At 44.8% G+C, this 23960-nt stretch overlaps 1 protein-coding gene across 1 annotated transcript in view; it reads left to right on the forward strand.

Moving 5' to 3' along the window:
* Positions 1-23960, forward strand: part of cacna2d3 (calcium voltage-gated channel auxiliary subunit alpha2delta 3) — a 437296-nt gene that overhangs the window by 203717 nt on the left and 209619 nt on the right. The window contains exons 9-10 of the mRNA XM_033036559.1: positions 659-728; positions 11187-11191. Coding sequence (XP_032892450.1) covers positions 659-728; positions 11187-11191 — 75 coding nt within the window. The remainder of the gene's footprint in view (positions 1-658; positions 729-11186; positions 11192-23960) is intronic.

Consider the following 23960-nt stretch of genomic DNA (forward strand, 5'->3'; position numbering starts at 1 on the left):
TGAAAATGTCAAGACTAGAGTAGTAGCGTTAAGGTGAGAGGGGCAAAGTTTAAAGGAGATGTGCGGCTCAAGTTTATTTTAACAACCGGCGTTTGGGCGGTGGGTGAAGGCTGGTTGTGATAGTGGCATTAAAAATACATGGATATGCAGGGAAAGGAAGGATATGGACACATGGATATTGCACAGAAATTGTGGGCCGAAGGGCCTGTTCCTGTGCTGTACTGTTCTATGTTCTACATATGTTCTATGGAAGAATTCTTTTCTTGGTCAGCATAAAATAGAAAATGTAAAATCATATCAAGTGTGTGAGCATGAAGAAGATGCTTTTGTAATTCAAACTGCCACAAAAACTCCACCAAAAGGAAAAGTTACCGAGAAATGAAGGAGTCTGGTGAAAGAAAGAATATTTAGCTACATTCAATGTTACTACCCTTGGTATCGGATAGGATTAATTGAAACACTGGGCCAGGATGAGAAGCTGATTATAACAGGTGTGAAGGTTGGTGTAAAACATGAACATCTAGTTTAACAATTTTAAAAATTGTAAAACACTCTTCATTTAATGATGAGCTTACACACAGACTGTTGTCATTGTACCAGTCAGGTCGATCAGAGAGGATGATTTATTGAAGAGATCATTGTGTGTTTGCTTCCTCAGTACAATGAAGATATCCATTACGTGGAACCGTGTTTAAACAACACCCTGGTCCAAGCAGACAGGACAACAAGCGGGTCAGTTCAAAATCTGCTTCACCTTAATCTTTATAAAAGACGTTCCCAAGTAAATGTGTAAGAAAATGTGAGGGTGGTGTGGGAGAACGTTTGTCCGCAGGGTTGTCCAGGTTATGGATCTGAGGTTTCCCACCATGAAGGCCTGGCTCTGCACGGATCTTGGGTCTGATCTACCGCGGGGTGCTGAACAATTTCCTGGAGGATGTGACCAGGGATGTAGTCACCTTCACCAAGCACCATGCGCAAGACAGGCGATTGCCATGGACATGTAGGAAGGAACTGCAGATGCTGGTTTACACCGAAGATAGACACATAATGCTGGAGTAACTCAGCGGGCCCGGCAGCATCTCTGAAGAGAAGGAATGGGTGACGTTTTGGGTCGAGACCCCCTTCCAAAGTGAAATATTTGTTATTTTCAAGTTTAGCACACATTGGTAATGTCCCTGGAAATATTGACTGATTGGGAAGAGTATAACCCAACCAGCTCATCACTGGGTTGTTGGAATGCTTTCCAAATTATCGAAGAGCTCCACGCTTAGTGACAATATTAGCGGGAGACGATTTAATAGATTATTTAATCTAACCTTCCTTAGGTAAAGGTTCATTCAAAATGAAGACAAGTTTTACACAGAACCCCCATCCAGGAGATACTTAGTTTACAAACCTGGTTCTGATTTTGAGCAATGTAGACAATAACATGTGACTGGTACTTGGCCTCCAATAACTAACTAGTGGTACTAATAATTCAATCATTATGTTTTGTTGAATCTAGCAGCCTTTGAAATATATTTTTATATATTGTATATATGTGTGTATGTGTGTGTAGATATATATGTGTGTGTGTATATAGGTGTGTGCGTGTGTATATGTGTGTGTGTGTGTGTGTATATGTGTGTCAAGTCAAGTTTATTTGTCACATACACATACGAGATGTGCAGTGAAATGAAAGTGGCAATGCTCGCAGACTTTTGTGCAAAAAGACAAACAACCAAACAAACTATAAACACAATCATAACACACATATTCTTTACATAATAAATAATGGAAGGAAAAAAACGTTCAGTAAAGTTAGTCCCCTGGTGAGATAGGCGTTTACAGACCGAATGGCCTCTGGGAAGAAACTCCTTCTCAACCTCTCCGTTCTCACCCGCATGCAACGGAGGCGTTTGCAGCTGGAACAGTCCCGTTGGCAGGGGTGGAAGGGGTCTCTCATGATATTGTTGGCTCTGGAGTTGCACCTCCTGATGTAGAGTTCCTGCAGGGGAGCAAGTGAAGTTCCCATAGTGCGTTCGGGCCGAACGCACTACTCTCTGCAGAGCCTTCTTGTCCTTGACAGAGCAATTCCCAAACCAGATGGGTAATGTTCCTGGACAAGATGCTTTCCCACCGCCGCTGCGTAGAGCACTGGAGGATCCTCGGAGACACTCTGAAATTCCTCAAAATTGGCCTTGGCCTTAACTCACGAGTGCTGAGGCGTGTGATGCCCATGTCCATAATCCTCGGAGATGTGGAACTCCCAGATATTTAAAACAGGTTCACCACCTAAGCCACAGGATCCCCATTTATCCATCAATGGAGTATTATATGTATAATGTGTGTGCGTGTGTATAGTGTAGTAGTTTGTGTGGTGGTGTATTTGTGTATGTGTTATCTGTGGGTGGTGTATGTGTGTGTGTGGAGTGTACGTGTGTGTATATGTGTGTATGTATGTGTGGGTGTGAGTGTATGTGTGGGTTAGAGTGTGTGTGTAACGGGTGTGTGAGTGTTGGGTCGTGTGTATGAAGTTGTATGGGTAGTGTGTGTGCGCGTGTTGTATGGAAGGTGTAATGTGTGTGTGTATGAAGAGTATGTCTTGTGGTGTGTTAGAGTGGTGTGTGTAAGTGTGTGTGTTAAGAGTGTGTGCTTGGTATATGTGTGTTGGTGTGTGGGTGTGGTGTTGTATTGTATTGTATTGTATTCAAATTTATTGTCATTGTCCCATTTAGAGACAACAAAAATGAATTTCCCTTACAGGCAGTATCATAAAAATAAATAACTAATAAAACATATTAAAAATAAAATAGATTTTAAAAAAAGCACAAAACACTGAAAGTCCACGACACAACATAACACAGTGGCACCAAGGTGAGGAAGGCACCATAGTCCAGCCAGCCTCCCCTCCCAGCCTCCCCTTCCCAGTTGTTCACCCGTGGTCGAGGCCTTCCTAGCACCCGCAGTCGCCGCCCCGGGTGGCCCGATGTTCAGGCCCTCACGCCGGGCTGGTGGAACGCCGACGCCGAACCCCGACGGTGAACATCCTCCTCAGCGGCCCGGACCTCCAGATCAGCCGCCTCCCGCAGCCCCCGAGTCCGCAGCCCCCGAGTCCGCAGCCCCCGAGTCCGCCGCCCCCGAGTCCGCAGCCCCCGAGTCCGCAGCCCCCGAGTCCGCAGCCCCCGAGTCCGCAGCTCCCAGTCCGCAGGCCGAGCTGGGTGTAGTTGCAGGACCCCCAGCTTTGTTGATCAGCGCCCCCCGCGTTGGGAGCTCCGCAAACCGCAGCTCCATGATGTCGTTGCAGCTGGTCCAGCCGCTGCTGGAGCTCTGGTCGATCCCGGCAGGAAAGGCCGCCGCCAATCCAGGTAGGCCGCTGGGGGGGGGGCGAGGACTGACTCGAATAATAGTCGCGTCCTCTCCAGGAAGCGACTGAAGGACGGTATCCCCCCTTACCGTGCCCGCTTCCCCCACATAAAGACATTAAAAAAAACAAAAACACACTTTTACAAAAACCAAAACACAAAAGATACCAGGCTGCAGGTGAGGCTGCTGGCACCAGCGCCACCGGAAGTACAATAGGAACTTTGTCTGTGTGTGTGTGTCATTACCGAATAGTGAAAGGCTTAGAAAGAGTGGATGTGGAGAGGATGTTTTCCACTAGTGGAGAGTCTAGGACTAGAGGTCTTAGCCTCAGAATAAAGGCGTTCCTTTAGGAAGGAGATGAGGAGAATTTCTTCAGTCAGAGGGTGGTGAATCTGTGGAATTCTTTGCCACAGAAGGCTGTGGTGGCCGTCAATTGATATTTTTAAGGCAGAGATAGATAGATTATTGATTAGTATGGGTGTCAGGGTTATGGGGAGAAGGCAGGAGGATGGGGTTCAGAGGGAGAGATAGATCAGCCTTGATCGAATGGTGGAGTAGTCTTGATGGGCCGAATGGCCTAATTCTGCTCCTAGAACTTATGAACATATGAACTTATATATGTTTCTAAAGCTACTAGATTCACCAATGAATAATTAGTAGCATAATTATCAGTACCATACTTTAGTGGTCTGAGAAACGACTACTGGAGTTTTCAGCAGATCTTTATTCAAAAGTTCGATATCCAGTATACAGGTTCTTCAGACACGTCTGCCCACAACGGTGGTCAGCGCTGAACTAACGTGTGCAAGTGAAAATCCGCGCAAAAACAAGCAGCCCCTCCCGAGTTACATGACCGCGGCTTCCGAATGCCGGTTTCGATAACTGCGTGTGCCAGCAGGCGCCGCTACAATACTTTTCATACAAACAATTAAAACTATGTTGTGATAGAGGGCAGGGGGTTAAGGTAAGAATGGCAGAGTTTAAAGGAGCAAGTTTCTTACACAGAGGGTGGTGGGTGCCTGAACTCGCTGCCGGGATGGTAGTGGAAACAGATACGATAGTGGGGTTTCAAAGACTTTTCGACACATGGATGTGCAGGGAATGGATGGTAAGGATCATGTGCAGGCGGAGGAGATTGTTTTAACTTGGCATGGGAAGGGGAGTTAAAATGTTTAGCAACTGTTTTAAAATGTTAAACCACTGGAATTGTTGTTTATTTTGTTAAAGTTGATGTGTTTAATGGTCCTGAGCTTTAGAGAGCAGGAAACCATAACATATTTATTGACAAGATTAAACAGAACACGTACCCAATGTAATGAATGTAATTAATAAGTTGCTGTAATTTTCAGATACGTTTTATCCTTTGTGGATTTGTGTGATAAGTAAATTGCCAAAAGACAGTCATGCATCGAGACTTTGAGAGATAGGTATTAAGGATTTGCTAATATAATGAGGACAGAACTGTGGGATAATTGGTGGTGAATGGCAGGAGGTTTGGGTATAGCGTGTGCTCTGTAGACCAGTGCTGTTGGACCTTGGTCACCACATGTTTGCTGAAGCACATTGCCAGACTACTCAGTGAATATTTCTCGTGATTGCACAGTAACTGAATTCAGTTGAAGATAATTGCAACTGTTATCTATGTTTTGAAGATGATGTGCAAAGCAGTTGAGTGTTACTGACGTTTTGCTCAGTATTTAGCTGCAAACTTTGATCCTGAGTAGTTTGCATTTTAAATTAAAATGCAAAATGAAGAGTGAGATGATAGCTGTGATCCATTTATTATTCCCTTTGATGCGATACAAAACTGCCATTTCATGCACAAGCAGCAGGATTACATTTGCCAATTCACATTTATCTCACTCTACATTTTAAGTACCTTAAATTTACCCTTTCAAACTCAGATGATAACAATATACAATCCCAGTTGTCGATGCTTTACTTGTGGTTAACTGATGTGGATGTTCAAACAATATTGATTTAAAAACTTCTGCAGATTTTCCTTTTACCTCTTTCCCAGGATGGAAATGTCAAAGACTAGAGGGTGTAGCTTTAAGGTGAGAGGGACAATTTAAAGATGTATACAGTAGGTCATGTTTTTTTTAACACAGGTGTTTGGGCGCTGGTGAGGCAGGTGTGATAGTGGCTTTAAAAGTGTTTGGACAGACACATGGATATGCAGGAATGGATGAGTATAGATCACGTGCAGACAGAGGAGATTAGTTAATCTAGCATCATATTCAGCACAGACATTGTGGGCTGAAGGGCCTGTTCCTGTGCTGTACTGTCCTGTATTCTACATATGTTTCTAAGGAAGAGTTATTTTCATGGTCAGCATAAAATAGAAAAATAAATCATATCATGTGCCTAAGCATGAAGAAGATGTATTTGTAATTCGGGTTAACAGTAGAGTCGGGTGGCACGGTGGCACAGCGGTAGAGTTGCTGCCCCGCAGCACCAGAGACCCGGTTCCATCTGACATACCCGAGATGCTGTCTTTGTACAGAGTTTGTCCCAGTTCTCCTCTGACCTGTTTTGGGTTTCCTCACCGTCGCCCTGTGTTCAGGATACCCCTCCCACACTGCAAAGCGCGTCGCCAGTTGCTAGGTTTTACATCTGATTGGTGTAATTGTAAAATTGTCCAAGTCTTGCTTAGGCTTGTCGTTACGGTTCTGGGGAAGGTGGGTTCGGTGTGGACTTGGTGGGCAGAATGGCCTTGTTTCTCAACAATGACTACTGAACTAGAATTAATTGTCAAAAACATCTTTAATACATAAAGCGAACAAAGAGTAGATTGGAGAAGCAAGATCAGGGGAAAAAATATGGGCAATATTGGGAGAGATTCTGTTCTCCACTTCGGTGATAATGAATGGACACACGCATACTGTGCCATGAGACAAATTGGCTGAATTATATTTTTGTTGTTCTTTTGTCGTTGGCAAAGATAGTAATGTAAACATTACTCTGAATGAAGCCCGCAATGTAATCCGATTCTTCCACCCTTGGAACACAACCCTATCCACCCCACGCTGTGAGAAATGTCAGGACGTTCTGGATGTGGGGAACCATTTATCCTTTTTAACAGAACTTGCTTAACGAATAAGTAGTAATTTAGACCTTTGAATAAGCAGGAATGTTCCATCTGCTATGCCTTAAACCCATTATCGTATCTGCCTCCACCACCTCTGGCAGCACATTCCAGGCACCAACCGCTCTGTGTGTAAAAACACTGCCCCACACATCGCCAGTTAACTTTGCCTCTCTCACCATAAACATATAAAATTCTTAAGGGATTGGACAGGCTTGATGCAGGAAAAATATCCCAATGTTGGGGAGTCCAGAACCAGGGGTTAAGAATAATGGGTCGGCCATTTAGGACTGAGATGAGGAAAAACTTCTTCACCCAGAGAGTTTGAATCTGTGGATTCTCTGCCAGAAGGCAGTGGAGGCCAATTCACTGGATGTTTTCAAGATGAGTTAAAGGGCTGTCCCACTGCGGTGACCTAATCTGTGAGTTTAGAAGAGTTTGCCCTCGACTCAAACTCGCAGCATGGTCGACGCGTGGTCCAGGAGGTCCTATGAGGTCACTGGAACTCTCCTTCATGCTTGAGGGCAATTCTGCATACTCGCGGCATCAGTTTGGTCGTGGAAAACATTTCAGCATGTTGCAAAATTTTTCCCAGAGTAAAATTGGTCGGCATATTTCTTTTGAACTCTGCAGTGGAGTGGGGTCGCTATTAGTTACAGGCAGTCAAGGGCAGCCATAGGCAATCTCCTGCGCTGACCGGGCATTTTAACCACTTTGAATCACTTCCCTCTGGAAGGCGAATCTCCTGACTGTCAAAGCTGCCACAGCCAGACATAAAAAACAAGTTTTTTATCCACGAGTAGTTCTCGGACTCAATAGCCAAAAATCTGTAGCCTCCCTTTGATCTGGTATTTGTTGTTCACATGCTTATCAATGGTGTTTTTCATTAATGATTTTATTATTATTAATGTTTAGTGTTTTGAGTCATTCGTACTGTCACTGTATTCCTGTTGTTTACTTGTGGCGGAGCACCAAGCAAATTCCTTGTATGTGAATACTTGGCCAATAAACCTAACTTACTTACTTACTTACTGATTACTTACTCATTGGAGTTTTCAGGACCAAGGAAAACCGACCGTTAGGTATTGGCCCCGCTAAACTTTATTAAACTTTGTGACTTCTTAAAAGTGTCTCCACTATCCTATCTCCCCCCTGTCCTCCCCCTTCTCTCCCCCTTCTCTCCCCTTCCCTTCTCTCCCCTTCTCTCCCCCCTCTATCCTTCTCTCCCTCGCTTTCCCTCCTTTGCTGTGTGTGTGTGTGTGGGTGGGTGGGTAGGTGGTGTGTGTGTGTGTGTGTGTGTGTGTTGTTTGAATTGAATCCTTTATTTGTCATTCAGACCTTTCGGTCTGACGAAATGTCGTTGCCTGCAGTCATCATATATGTAATAATAAACAACACACAATAAACACAAATTACCATCCACCACACAGTGAGTTCACCAAGCACCTCCTCACTGTGATGAGGCAAAAGTCTTTGGTTACTGTCTCTTCCCTCCTCTTCTCCCTCTGCGCCGAGGCGATACCCCCACCGGGCGATGGTAAGTCAGTCCCGCGGTTCAAGCTCCGCGGCCCGGGGGTGGTTGAAGCTGCCGCCCTCCAGTCCAGCGGACGCAGCTGTTGCCACGGGAGCTCCGGAAAAAAGGCACCAGCCTGTGACCTGCGATCTCCCGACGATGTTGTCCACTGGCCCGCGGCCGAGCCCCGGATTCAGGTCGCCGCCGCCTCAGCCACCGGAGCACCGTCTCCGCCCCGCACCGGGCCGCCCACACGGGAGCATCTCAGCCCCCGCACCGGGCCACCCACACGGGAGCGCCTTCCAGCCGGGAGCCAGGCCCCCACACGGGAGCGCCTTCCAGCCGGGAGCCGGGGCGCCCACACGGGAGCGCCTTCCAGCCGGAGCCGGCCGCCCACACAGGAGTGTCTCAGCCCGCGCCGTCCGCCCTCACCGGAGCGCCAAGTCGTGCCGCGGCCCGAACGCCACCACAGCTCGAAGACGGCCAGCCTCGCGTTGTAAGAAGTCCTGGCTGGCTCTACTCCGGATCCTCGAGGTCGGTCGCAGGTTGGAGGGCCGCCAGCTCCGCCATTAGGCCTCAGCTCAGACGGGGGAGAGAAGGGGGATACGACAAGAAAGCCCTGTTTCAGCCCACCCCCCCCACACATAACACAACCTAATAACCAAAAGTTTAACTGAACAAGACAAAAAAAAAAGCGAGGGAAAGCGAGGGAGCTCTGTCTGAAATTCACAACCCGCGATGAAAAGGAAGGTAAAGACGGCTGGCTGCAGTGTTTGTGTTTGTGCTTGTGTCTCTCTCTTAGGGCTAACGGCATCAAGGGGTATGGGGAATAAGGAGGAACGGGGCACTGATTTTGGATGATCAGCAATGATCATAGTGAATTTCGGTGCTGGCTCGATAGGCCGCATGGCATATTCCTGCACCTATTTTCTATGTTCTATGTTAAAGCTGTCCTTTCAGTCTTTGGCATTTCCACTGTCTACCATCTATGTCTCTCATCATTTTATATACTTCGACCAGATCTCCCCTCAACCTGTATCTCATGCTGTAACTCCAAGACTAAAAACTTCCGACGTTCCGGAGAAAACAATCCAAGTCTGTCTAACCTTCCTTTATAGCTAATATCCGGTAATCCAAGCAGCATTCTGGCAAACCTCTTCTGCACCCTCTCCAAAGCCTCCACATCCATTCTGAAATGCAGAATTATTTCTATGTCTCCCAGATATTCCCATTATCTATTGTAGGGTTTTTTTAAATATTTGTGTATTGGAAAGACTTGCATTTCTGTGGCGCCTTTCACAAACTCAGGTCAGTACAATTTTTCACTGCATCAACACCTTGCAGGAAACTTCAAGTAACCCTTGCTTTCCCTCTCTCTCCATCCCTCCCACTTCCCGTTTTCCCCGACCAGTCTGACTCTCCGACTACATTTTATCTCTGCTTGCTTAGTTGTTATTCTATGATCACCATGATCACAATGAATGGCGGTGCAGGCTCAAAGGGCCAAATGGCCTCCTCCTGCACCTATTTTCTATGTTTCTATTATATTGTCTATTCTACATTTTCCTTGGGCTTTATCCCCTTTGTCCTTTTCATACCTTACACATCCTTTTTATGTATCTCCCTCTCCCCTGACATCAGTCTGAAGAAAGGTCTCGACCGGAAACGTCACCCATTCCTTATCTCCAGAGATGCTGCCTGTCCCCCCTGAGTTACTCCAGCATTCTGTGTCTATCTTCACTTTGAGTCTATCTTCAGTTTGGTGATTCTTCTGCACATCACAGGAATGCTCTGTCTCTTGTGATACTTACTACATTTTATAGCTTTGTATTCTGAAACAATTTTATCTAATTTCCTTCTTTATTCAATAAGAACTCCACACATTTTCTTCTAATTGAAGTTTAATCTGACAGATTGTTCTGCATTCAATTCCATATCTATTATCATTCATATCAGCACTGGTGTTGTACAAATTGTTTTATTGACGAGCAAACTGTGCCGGTCACTGTAATGTCTTTGAATATCCAGCAAATTGTTGTTACCTACCCAGAGGATGGGAATTAAGAACAGAGGCTTCCGAATCATAAACTCATAAATTCTAGGAGGCAGATTAAGGCATTCAGGCCCATCAGCTCTACTTCCGCCTGACATCATGCTGATCTATCTTCCCCTCAACCCATTCTCCTGCCTCTCCCCATAACCCCTGACACCCATACTAATCAAGAATCAAGACGTAGGTCTAAGGGTGAGAGAAGAAAGATTTCATCGGAACCCAAGGTGCAACCTTTTCATTCAGAGAGTGGGTGGCTATATAGATAAGGCTGCCAGAGGAGTAGTTGATGCAGGTCCAATAACAGCATTTAAATGACAGGTACATGGATAGGAAAGTGTTCGAAGGATGTGGACCAAATGCAGGCAGTGTAGTTAGTTATGATTCAGCAGTGGACACAGGCCCATCAGCTCACCGAGCCCGCAACTAACACTATCCTTCACACACTAGGGATAAGTTACAATCTTACGCGGCCAATAACCTACAATCAATCCTGCACGTCTTTGGAGGGTAGGAGGAAACCGGAGCACCCGGGGAAAACCCATGTGGTCACGGGGAGAATGTAAAAACTCCGTACAGACAGCACCCGTAGTCGGGACTGGACCTGGGTCTCTGGTGCTGTGAGGTAGCAAACTCTACCGCTGCGCTAACCATGCCGCCGTTGTGTAGATTGGGTGAGTTGCATAAATTGGGCTGAAGGGCCTGTTTCCATTCTGTACGTCTCTATGACTATTTCAGTCTGTAGTATCTACATCAGTCTATTTCAGTCTGTAGTCCAGAACCAAGAGTCACAGTTTGAGGATAAGGGTAGGCCATTTAGGATGGAGTTGATGAAACAGTTTTCAGCCAGAGAGTTTTGAATCTGTGGAATTCTCTGCCACAGAAGGCAGTGGAGGCCAATTCACTGGATGTTTCAAGAGAGAGAGAGATATAGCTCTTAGGGCTAACATAATCAAGGGATATGGGGAGAAAGCAGGAACGGCGTACTGATTTTGGATGATCATATTGAATGGTGGTGCTGGGTTGAAGGGCCAAAATGGTCTACTCCTGTACTTATTTTCTATTTTCTATAAACACAAAGCAAGGAAGCTCAGAGAACACTTGTGTAGAGTTAACATTGGATTCTAATCCCCATGAAGTTACTTTTCCAACAGTATCAAAGCTGCAGTACAGATTGTGGAGACAGGCAGAGGAAGTTAATTTAAATTCATCACTAAACTAAATACATAACACGATTAATTCTGATGCCCTTGAAGAAGCTAATCTTATCAATAGGCAGATGGAAATGTTTTAATTTACTATGGGGTGTAAAATCTATTGCAAAAACTTAAAATCCCCTTATCTAATAGTTACATTTAATTCTAATTATTTTACTCCTTGCCTTCGGAGGGAACGAGCAGAATTTATATCGGAACAGAAATGCCGGAAGAAGCTGAAATAAAAATAGAAAATGCTGGAAGATAGCCAGATTAAGGAGCAACTTTAGAGTTACAGTATATACTTATGTAGTATGCCACCACATGCCCCATCTACACTAGTCCCACCTGCCCATGTTTGGCACATATCCCTCCAAACCTGTCCTATCCATGGACCTGTCCAAGTGTCTTATAGATGTTGTCCTGGCCTATAATGCATCAAAGCAATCAATCAGGAAGGGATTAGCAAACCAAAGCATCTACTTTAAAAAAACCATTCTCGTTTTCAATTCCTCTTACCAAAGTAATAACTATATTGTTCTCATCTCTACTTCTGCCAGGCACTGCCATTCCTAGGCACTGATCTTGCATGTTCTTCATGACCTCCTTACAGCTCACTTCTCCTAGACGTGCATCATCAAAAACTTGGACAGTTTTCATCTCATCATTATTATAGATTATGGACAGAGATGCCAATACTGATCCCAAAGGCATTCATGAGCAACAATTTGTCAACGTGAAAATGTACTGTATCTTCCAACATTCTGTTCTGTGTTCTCAAACATATTATTTCTAATGCCAGAATATCACTCCAAATCCCCATGGCCCGTTATTTTATGTGACAGTTTTTTGTACGCTGTCTTATAAAACCGCCATTGAATCCATCTACACTTCACGCTGCCTCAGAAGAGCAGCCAACATAATCAAAGACGTGTCCCACCTCAGTCATTCTTTCTTCTCCCTGCTCCCGTCCGGCAGAAACATAGAAACATAGAAATAGGTGCAGGAGGAGGTCCTTCGGCCCTTCGAGCCTGCACCGCCATTCAATATGATCATGGCTGATCATCCAACTCAGTATCCTGTACCTGCCTTCTCTCCATACCCCCTGATCCCTTTAGCCACAAGGGCCACATCTAACTCCCTCTTAAATATAGCCAATGAATTGCCTCAACTACCTTCTGTGGTAGAGAATTCCACAGATTCACTACTCTCTGTGTGAAAAATGTTTTTTCTCATCTCGGTCCTCGGTTCCCCCTTATTCTTAAACTGTGACCCCTTGTTCTGGACTTCCCCAACATCGGGAACAATCTTCCTGCATCTAGCCTGTCCAACCCCTTAAGAATTTTGTACGTTTCTATCAGATCCCCCTCAATCTTCGAAATTCTAGCGAGTACAAGCCGAGTCTATCCAGTCTTTCGTCATATGAAAGTCCTGCCATCCCAGGAATCAGTCTGGTGAACCTTCTCTGTACTCCCTCTATGGCAAGAATGTCTTTCCTCAGATTAGGAGACCAAAACTGTATACAATACTCCAGGTGTGGTCTCACCAAGACCCTGTACAACTGCAGTAGAACCTCCCTGCTCTTATACTCAAATCCTTATGCTATGAATGCTACCATACCATTGGCTTTCTTCACTGCCTGCTGCACCTGCATGCCTACTTTCAATGACTGGTGTACCATGACACCCAGGTCTCGTTGCATCTCCCCTTTTCCTAATCGGCCACCATTCAGATAATAGTCTACTTTCCTGTTTTTGCCACCAAAGTGGATAACCTCACATTTATCCACATTATACTGCATCTGCCATGCATTTGCCCACTCACCCAACCTATCCAAGTCACCTTGCAGCCACCTAGCATCCTCCTCACAGCTATCAGTGCCCCCCAGCTTTGTGTCATCCGCAAACTTGGAGATGTTGCAATCAATTCCCTCATCCAGATCATTAATATATATTGTAAATAGCTGGGGTTCCAGCACTGAGCCTTGCGGTACCCCACTTGTCACTGCCTGCCATTCTGAAAAGGACCCGTTTACTCCTACTCTTTGCTCCCTGTCTGCCAGCCAGTTCTCTATCCACATCAATACTGAACCCCCAATAACGTGTGCTTTAAGTTTGTATACTAATCTCTTATGTGGGACCTTGTCGAAAGCCTTCTGAAAGTCCAGATATAACACATCCACTGGTTCTCCCTTATCCACTCTACTAGTTACATCCTCGAAAAATTCTATAAGATTCGTCAGACATGATTTACCTTTCATAAATCCATGCTGACTTTGTCCAATGATTTCACCACTTTCCAAATGTGCTGCTATCCCATCTTTAATAACTGACTCTAGCAGTTTCCCCACTACCGATGTTAGACTAACTTGTCTGTAATTCCCCGTTTTCTCTCTCCCTCCCTTTTTAAAAAGTGGGGTTACATTAGCTACCCTCCAATCCTCAGGAACTACTCCAGAATCTAAAGAGTTTTGAAAAATTATCACTAATGCATCCACTATTTCTGGGGCTACTTCCTTAAGTACTCTGGGATGCAGCCTATCTGGCCCTGGGGATTTATCGGCCTTTAATCCATTCAATTTACCTGACACCACTTCCCGGCTAACCTGGATTTCACTCAGTTCCTCCATCTCATTTGACCCCCGGTCCCCTGCTATTTCCGGCAGATTATTTATGTCTTCCTTAGTGAAGACGGAACCAAAGTAGTTATTCAATTGGTCTGCCATGTCCTTGTTCCCCATGATCAATTTACCTGTTTCTGACTGCAAGGGACCTACATTTGTTTTAACTAATCTTTTTCTCTTCATATATCTATAAAAACTTTTGCAGTCAGTTTTTATGTTCTCTGCCAGTTTTCTTTCATAATCTATTTTCCCTTTCCTAATTAAGTCTTTTGTCCACCTCTGCTGGACTCTGAATTTCTCCCAGTCCTCTGGTAGGCTGCTTTTTCTGGCTAATTTGTATGCTTCATTTTTTGTTTTGATACTATCCCTGATTTCCCTTGTTATCCACGGATGCACTACCTTCCCTGATTTATTATTTGCTAAACTGGGATGAACAATTGCTGTAGTTCATCCATGCAGTCTTTAAATGCCTTCCATTGCATATCCACCGTCAACCCTTTAAGAATCAATTACCAGTCTATCTTGGCCAATTCACGTCTCATACCCTCAAAGTTACCTTTCTTTAAGTTCAGAACCCTTGTTTCTGAATTAATTATGTCACTCTCCATCCTAATGAAGAACTCAACCATATTATGGTCACTCTTGCCCAAGGGGCCACGCACAACAAGACTGCTAACTAACCCTTCCTCATTACTCAATACCCAGTCTAGAATAGCCTGCTCTCTTGTTGGTTCCTCTACTTGTTGGTTTAGAAAACGATTCCGCATACATTCCAAGAAATCCTCTTCCTCGGCACCCCTGCCAATTTGATTCAACCAATCTATATGTAGATTGAAGTCACCCATTATAACTGTTTTACCTTTGTTGCACGCATATCTAATTTCCTGTTTAATGCCATCCCCAACTCCACTACTACTGTTCGGTGGCCTGTACACAACTCCCACTAGCATTTTCTGCCCCTTAGTGTTTCGCAGCTCTACCCATATCAATTCCACATCCTCCAAGCTAATGTCCTTCCTTTCTATTGCGTTAATCTCCTCTCGAACCAGCAACGCTACCCCACCTCCTTTTCCTTTCTGTCTATCCCTCCTGAATATTGAATATCCCTGGATGTTCAGCTCCCAGCCTTGGTGATCCCAACTATATCATATTCATTAATAACTATCTGCACATTCAACTCATCCACCTTGTTACGAATGCTCCTTGCATTGAGACACAAAACCTTCAGGCTTGTTTTTACAACACTCTTACCCCTTATACAATTATGTTGAAAAGTGGCCCTTTTTGATTTTTGCCCTGGATTGTCTGCCTGCCACTTTTACTTTTCACCTTGCTACCTATTGCTTCTATCCTCATTTTACACCCCTCTGTCTCTCTGCTCATGCACCCATCCCCCTGCCACATTAGTTTAAATCCTCCCCGACAGCACTAGCAAACACTCCCCCAAGGACATTGGTTCCATTCCTGCCCAGGTGCAGACCGTCTTGTTTGTACTGGTCCCACCTCCCCCAGAACTGGTTCCAATGCCCTAGAAATTTGGATCCCTCCCCCTTGCACCATTTTTCAAGCCACGTGTTCATCTGCAATATCCTCCTATTTCTACTCTGACTAGCACGTGGCACTGGTAGTAATCCAAAGATTATTACCTTTGAGGTCCTACTTTTAAGTTTATCTCCTGGCTCCCTAAATTCACCTTGTAGGACCTCATCCCATTTTTTACCTATATCGTTGGTGCCAATATGCACCATGACAACTGGCTGTTCACCCTCCCCCTCCAGAATGTTCTGCAGCCGTTCAGTGACATCCCTGACCCTTGCACCAGGGAGGCAACATACCATCCTGGAGTCTCGTTTGCGGCCGCAGAAACGCCTATCTATTCCCCTTACAATTGAATGCCGTATTACTATAACCCTTCCACTCTTTTTCCTCCCCTCTTGTGCTGCAGAGCCACCCATGGTGCAATGAATTTGGCTGTTGCTGCCTTCCCCTGACGAGCCATCTCCCCCAACAGTATCCAAAATGGTATACCTGTTTAGGAGGGAGATGACCGCAGGGGACTCCTGCACTACCAGCCTACTGCTACGCTGGCTAATGGCCACCCGTTCCCTTTCTGTCCTCTTACCTTTTACCTGCGGTGTGACCAACGCACTGTACGTGCTATTCACGACTTTCTCAGCATCGTGGATGCTCCAGTATGAATCCAACCGCAGCTCCAATCGTTCAATGCGGTCTGCCAGGAGCTGCAGCAGGACACACTTCCTGCAAACGTAGTCACCAGAAGTTGCAGGATGAGCAAACCATGGGGCCCATCTCAACTGACATGGCTTACCCCCAAATTAAATCAACTCACTCACACTATAAAAATCTTAATCCTTTAAACTGTACCTTCTGTACCTCAAAAACAAGCCAGAAGGTACAGAAGCTTGAAAGCGCGCACCACCAGACTCGGGAACAGCTTCTTCCCCTCTGTTATCAGGCTTCTGAACGGTCCTTCCATAAGCTAGGGTACTGTCTGATTCATCTCTACCCCATTGCGGACATTGGACTTTGTCTCTGGAACTGATGCGCTACAATGCTGAGAACTATATTCTGCACTCTGTATCTTCCCCTTTGATGAACCTATTGGACGAGTTTGTCTTGATTGTATTTATGTATAGCATTTAACTGATCTGGTCAGATAACATGCATAACAAAGCTGTTCACTGTACCTCGCACATGACAATAATAAACCCAAACCTAAGAAATACTTTTGAAAATATAGGCAATATTTCCTACGGTGTGTAGAAGGTTCTCCACCCAAAACGTCACCCATTAACCTCTCCAGAGATGCTGCCTGTCCCGCTGAGTGACTCCAGCACTTTGTGTCCATCTTCAGTGTAAACCAGCATCTGCAGTTCCTTGCTACACATCTTTCCTATGGTTGTTCTTTCCCCTAGCCTGGTGTTTATTCACAATGTTGTTGATGGTTCACCATATTGCCTGTCTATGTGTATTACATCGTTCTGTGCACTGTTACCCATTGCTGCCATGTTAATCACTCACATTGAAACAGATGCCCGGGTCATTTAAACATGGACGTGGCGTTTCCACCCTCCATCTGTTCTAGCCTGTTTCATAATCTAGGGCCATCAGCATCATTCATGTGCTGTGTCTGCAGCGATGTTCCATCAAGGCAGTGATGCAGGAAGGCTGGGGGCGCTGCCTGCCCAGTTTCACCCTCCCTCTGCCTTGTCCAGAGGGATGATTTACTCTGCATCTCTCTTTATCATTGGGCTCTCGATACCCCAACATTTCTGCTCCATTTATCGTGCCTTCCTCAGTGAAAACGGATTACAAAATAGTTGTTGTGTAAGAAGGAACTGCAGATGCTGGTTTAAACTGAAGATAGACACAAAACGCTGGAGTACCTAACCAGTCTGAAGAAGGGTCTCGACCCGAAACGTCACCCATTCCTTCGCTCCAGATATGCTGCCTGACCCGCTGAGTTACAGCAGCATTTTGTGTCTATCTTCGGTGTAAACCAGCATCTGCAGTTCCTTCCTACACACTAACATCTCCCGTCATGGTACAACTAGACCCTGTTTTATTTTTACGTATTTTTTTAATGAAATGGTTCCTGTAACCGTGATTTATATGTTTACTGCCACAATCCATCTCCCTCATCTTTAATGGCAGGACTTTCATATGAAGAAAGACTGGATAGACTCGGCTTGTACTCGCTAGAATTTAGAAGATTGAGGGGGGATCTTATAGAAACTTACAAAATTCTTAAGGGGTTGGACAGGCTAGATGCAGGAAGATTATACCCGATGTTGGGGAAGTCCAGAACTAGGGGTCACAGTTTAAGGATAAGAGGGAAGTTTTTTAGGACCGAGATGAGAAAATCATTTTTCACACAGAGAGTGATGAATCTGTGGAATTCTCTGCCACAGAAGGTAGTTGAGGCCAGTTCATTGGCTATATTTAAGAGGGAGTTAGATGTGGCCAGTTAATTGGCTATATTTAAGAGGGAGTTAGATGTGGCCCTTGTGGCTAAAGGGATCAGGGGGTATGGAGAGAAGGCAGGGATGGGATACTGAGTTGGATGATCAGCCATGATCATATTGAATGCGGTGCAGGCTCGAATGGCCGAATGGCCTACTCCTGCACCTATTTTCTATGTTTCTATGTTTCTATGTTAAATGTAGTTAGATAGTTTATTGTCACGTGTTGCGTGCTAACCAGTCAGCGGAAAGACAATACATGATTACAATTGAGCAGATTGTACAGTTACGTATGCATAAATACATTTTTACCATTAACAGCGGCTTTCTGAAACTCTCTGTCCATAAGTTTAATGCTGTGGCGTTTACTGAAGACAAGTTTTGCACAGTGAAATATATTTAGTGATATATATATATGTATATTATATATATGGGCGGCACGGTGGCGCAGCAGTAGAGTTGCTGCCTTACAGCGCTTGCAGTGCCTGAGACCCGGGTTCGATCCCGACTACGGGTGCTGTCTGTACGGGGTTTGTACGTTCTCCCCGTCACCTGCGTGGGTTTTCCTCTGAGATCTTCGGTTACCTCCCCCACTCCAAAGACGTACAGGTTTGTGGGTTAATTGGCTTGGTGTAATTGTAAAATGTCATTATTGTGTGTAGGACAGTGTTAGTGAGCGGGGATCGCTGCTCGACGTGGACTCGATGGGCTGAAGGGACTGCTTTTGCGTTGTATCTCGAAAACTAAAACTAAGCTAAACTAAACGTGCACAGAAATGCAACTTTCATTGGAGATTTGACTATTTTTCTAATCGATGATAATGACATACTTGACACTATCCTGCAACTATCCCCGAAAATCCATTTACCTGGAAATAATTGGTGAATCTGCAAACTTTTTTAATTTAACCATAAAACCACTGAATATAATTGCAAACTTGTCCAATAACTTCTTTCTGTCCATTTTGTAATTAATCTGACAATTTCAAGCTGTGCTTGGTAAAAGATTACAAAGTAGGTGACAATTTGTACAGGGACAGTATGCTGCTTATGATTAAGTAAGAGCAATCGCTCTGATGAAAAGGAAGCTTTAGAATTAAGTGGCAACCGATTAGCACATAGCGATCACAAAGAGTTATAAACCTTTCATTCATCCACTCTGCATAAAGATAGGGGGTCTCTCTCCCCAGAGCCACTGACAAGGCCCCATTAACATTCAGAAGGTAGACACAAAGTGCTGGTGTAACTCAGCGGGACAGGCAGCATCTCTGGAGAGAAGGAATGGTTGACGTTTCTGGTCGAGACCCTTCTTCAGACTTCGGTTTTAAACCAGCATCTGCAGTTCCTTCCTACACATTAACATTCAAACAGGCAGGGGGCTTATTTTAATTAGGAACAATTTTTCAATAACTGTACCTATCAAAATGCATCTACCATTGTACATGTTGTTCTGAGCCAACATCTTTACAGTGGATATATTGTAAGAAAGATTTGTCTTTCTGTCTCCACTGCTCTGGGTAGTATATTGTACACACTTACACTCTGGTGATCATTATTTAAGCTTGAAAGCCTTTATCGAGGAGCTTTGCTGTTTGAGGACATGGTGCGTGTGTGTGTGAAAGCTGATTAGAACATTTACAGCAGTTGGTTCTTTGAAGAAAATACTTTTTATTAACTGTATCAGGCTAAACCCATCTCCTTCAGTCTGCCTTGCCAGGACTCCTCAGTGAATTAAAATGTAATGTATGTAGATTTTGTGTGGAGGCAATTAACCTTTACAATTGTTTATCACGCGGCTGTTTGAGTAATATTGCAGAGCCCAGTAATTAATTACCATCTGAAGGCTTGATACAATGAACACAATCTGATTTGATGCTTGGATGCATTCATCATTCCCAACATCTGCGGACTGACCAAGCATCTCTCTGCCTTTACAAGAGAGTTATTTTCCATACAGCTGTGTGAAGGCGGTGGGAAACGGCAATGTTATAAAAAGACTCGATCAGAATCAGCCGACATTTTAAACAGGAACATGATTGTGTGACATTGCCCCTCATGAAAAATTACGTTTGATCTGTGCAAAAATTCATAATTCGCCACCCTTGATTTTACATCGATCCGAAACGTCACCCATTTCTTTTCTCCAGAGATGCTGCCTGACCTGCTGAGTTACTCCAGCACTCTGTGAAACGTCACCTATCCATGTTCTCCACAGATGCTGCCTGACCCGCTGAGTTACTCCAGCACTCTGTGTCTACTTTCATTTACATTTTTAATGTTTTCAGATCGAATGTGTGGATCCTTTAAACTTCTTGACCATACTTCATGGAGCTGAACCCAACCCAAGTCTACATTCGACTTTTAGACTTTCGAAATCCTGCTCGGAAACAGGCCCTTTGACCCGCGCTGACCAGCGATCACCCCGTACACTAGCACTATCCTCCACATCAGGGACAAACCTGTACATCTGTGGAGTGGGGGGAAGCCGGAGCACCTGGAGAAAACTCACGTGGTCACAGGGAGAACGTACAGACTCCTTACAGACAGCAATGGTACTTAGGATTGAACCCGGCTCTCTGGCGCTGTGAGGCAGCAACTCTACCGCTGCACCACCGTGCCACCCCAACTTCTGAAGCCATTCATCAGGTTTACTTTCAGTAAAGTAAAATCTATAGAACTTGAGCAAAGTTTGCAATAATTTCCTTCTGTCTCTGGTGTGTCTGATAGTTCCCCAGATACCGATAGTCTTGATGTTAACTCACAGACCACACATTGAAGCATCTAACACCAAATTCATTTGCACTCCTCACCCAATCAATCTTGATATAATAGCCACGTAAAGGATTATTTTGAATTCACAAAGGGACAATACTTTCAAAAAAGGCCAAGCCATCAGGAAGATCTGTGTTCCATGTTGATGAAAGATTTGCCACCACTTCTAGGACAAGAAGATCATGCTTGCAAGCGTGATTAGAAATAATTGCTTTGAACAATTTTGCCCAGTGCTCCCTGCACTAGTATGGACAACACAATGGTTGCCAACATGTCCTGCATCAGTGGCCGAGAGACAGCTTCCATCTTGGCCTCGGGTACTAACTGTGTGAAGTTTGCATGTTCTCCCTGTCAACTCGTTGATTTCCACCAAATGCTCTGGTATCCTGCCGCAAGCCAGAGACGTGCGGGTCTGCAGGTTAATTGCCCCAGCTGTGGAATCTGGAGCGATCTGTGGAGAATGTTCAAGGAATTGGATCAGCTTAGTGTAAATAGTGCCTGATGGTCGGCATGGACTCAGTGGGCCGAAGGGCCTGTTTCCGTGCCGTATCTCTCTCTGACTGACTCTGATGTATATGATGATTTGTGGCCTAAAGCTAAACTTGAAGACTTGAGAGCAACATAAAGGAGTGAGAGGTGGAGGGTCTGAAGAACATCCCAGAGTGGCACGGTGGCGCATCGGTAGAGTTGCTGCCTCACAGCGCCAGACACCCGGTTTTGATCCTGACTACGGGTGCTGTCTGTGCGGAGTTTGTACGTTCTCCCTGTGACTGCGTGGGTTTTCTCCGAGATCTTCGGTTTTCTCCGGCACTCCAAAACGTACAGGTTTGTAGGTTAATTGGCTTGGGATAATTGCATAAATGTTTTTTAAAATTGTCCTAAGTGTGTATAGGGTAGTGTTAGTGTGTGGGGTGCTCGCTGGTCGGCACGGACTCAGTGGGCTGAAGGGCCTGTTTCCGTGCTGTATCTCTAAACGAAAAAGACTTAAGCTGGTCCAGGCAAGTGAAGTTGTCATTTGAGGTGATGGGCATGAGGGAGGAGTTGAGCTGGAGACGGTTCTAGAGATGGTGAGGATTAAATGTTGGTTAAAGCAAAGGCTCAGAGTGAGAAGGCCACACACTGGGGACTAGAACTGCTTGTGACCTCTCGCTGGTGTGAATGGAATCTGTCTGAGATACGAGGTGTAGGAAGGAACTGCAGATGCTGGTTTAAACCGTAGATAGACACAAAATGCTGGAGTAAATCAGCGGGACAGGCAGCATCTCTGGAGAGAAGGAATGGGTGACGTTTCAGGTCGAGACCCTTCTTCAGACTGAAGAAACGTCACCCACTTCTTCTCCGCAGAGATGCTGTCTGTCACGCTGAGTTACTCCATCTTTCTGTGTCTATCATCTGTCTGAGATAGGATGTGGCCTGTAGTAGTTTGGATGAACTTGCCGTACTTGCAGTTTTGGAGATCAAACTATCAAGAACTTGCACTTTGAAAAAGACACAAAATGCTGGAGTAACAGAAGTCTGAAGAAAGGTCCGAACCCGAAATGTCACCTGTTCATGTTCTCCAGAGATGCTGCCTGACCTGCTGAGTTACTCCAGCAATCTGTGAAACGTCACCTATCCATGTTCTCCAGAGATGCTGCCTGACCTGCTGAGTTACTCCAGTACTTTGTGACTTTTTTTGTAATCCAGCATCTGCAGTTCCTCATGTCCTCAATACCTATTTTGCTTCTCTTGGCCACTGACTCCTTCATCTGACCTGAACTTGCACTGAGACTGAGTGAGATGTTCACAGCCTCGATGCTCAGTGTAAGCTGGGCTGTATTTGGAAGCCCACATCAAGACTACTGCTTCAGAGCCAACTCACTGATTCTGACTCTGCCAGTCTGTTATTCAAAGCTTAATATATGTCCTTCGTAGTTTTGGACCAGGCCATTCAATGCCCCAACCAAAACAAAATGCTCTCAAACCCTCTGTCCTTCCCCTCTGTTATCAGGCTTCTGAACGGTCCTTCCAAAAGTTAGGCTACTGTCCGATTCACCTCTACCCCATTGCGGACATTGGACTTTGTCTCTGGAACTGATGTGCTACAATGCTGAGAACTATATTCTGCACCCTTTATAGAGCCATAGAGTGATACAACATGGAAAAAGGCCCTTTGACCCAATTTATCCCACATCGGCCAACATGCCGCAGCTGCACTAGTCCCACCTGCCCGCGTTTGGTCCATATTCCTCCAAACCTGTCCTATTCATGTACCTGTCTAATTGTTTCTTAAACATTGGGATAGTCCTCCTCAACTACCTCCTCTGGCAGCTCGTTCCATACATCCATCACCCTTTGTGTGAAAAAGTTACTCCTCAGATTCCTATTAAATCTTTTCCTCTTCACCTTAAACCCATGTCCTCTGGTGCTTCGATTCCCCTACTCTGGGCAAGAGACTCTGCGCATCTGTGTATCTTCCCGTTTGCTCTACTTATTGTACCTGATTGACGATTGTATTTATATACAGTATTATCAGATCTGTTTGGACACATGCAAAACAGATCTTTTCACTGTACCTCGGTACACGTGACAGTAATAAATGTAATCGTTATATTTAAGCTATATTTAAGAGAGAGTTAGATGTGGCCCTTGTGGCTAAAGGGATCAGGGGGTATGGAGAGAAGGCAGATACGGGATACTGAGTTGGATGATCAGCCATGATCATATTGAATGGCAGTGTAGGTTCGAAGGGCCGAATGGCCTACTCCTGCACCTATTTTCTATGTTTCTATGTTAATAGAATGGCATTCGTATTTTGCTTAAAACTCAATGTTTAACAACAGAGTTTTCTTCATTAAAATTATTTTCTCTACAGCATTCAACGGTTTACAATTTTGTCTTAAGATTACTGCAAATAGATACTTGTACAATATGACCAGGTGGACTGTCTGAAGAAGGGTCTCGACCTGAAACGCCACCCATTCCTTCTCTCCAGAGATGTTGCCTGTCCCGCTGAGTTACTCCAGCATTTTGTGTCTATCTTCGGTTTAAACCAGCATCCGCAGTTCCTTCCTGTACAATATGGACAGTTCTTTATACTTTGTGGGCCATTTTATTGTAGAATATTTTCTTCAAACATTGTCCACTGAGCAAGATTCCTTGCATCACGCCACTTTTAGATAAATCTCTGCACAGTTCATGTGCCTTTCCCCACTACTGATTATTGCCCATGGCAATGATTGCCATAGTAACAATATATGTGCAAATTGACTGTTTTTAATCGTATTGCCCAGAAATAGAATGGTTCCTAAACAGCAGGAATAAATAGCAGAGATAGATATTTGATTAGTGCGGGCGTCAGAGGTTATGGGGAGAAGGCAGGAGAATGGGGTTAGGAGGGAGAGATAGGTCA

The sequence above is a fragment of the Amblyraja radiata genome, chromosome 18 (genome assembly GCF_010909765.2).
Source record: "Amblyraja radiata isolate CabotCenter1 chromosome 18, sAmbRad1.1.pri, whole genome shotgun sequence".
Lineage (NCBI taxonomy): Eukaryota > Metazoa > Chordata > Chondrichthyes > Rajiformes > Rajidae > Amblyraja > Amblyraja radiata.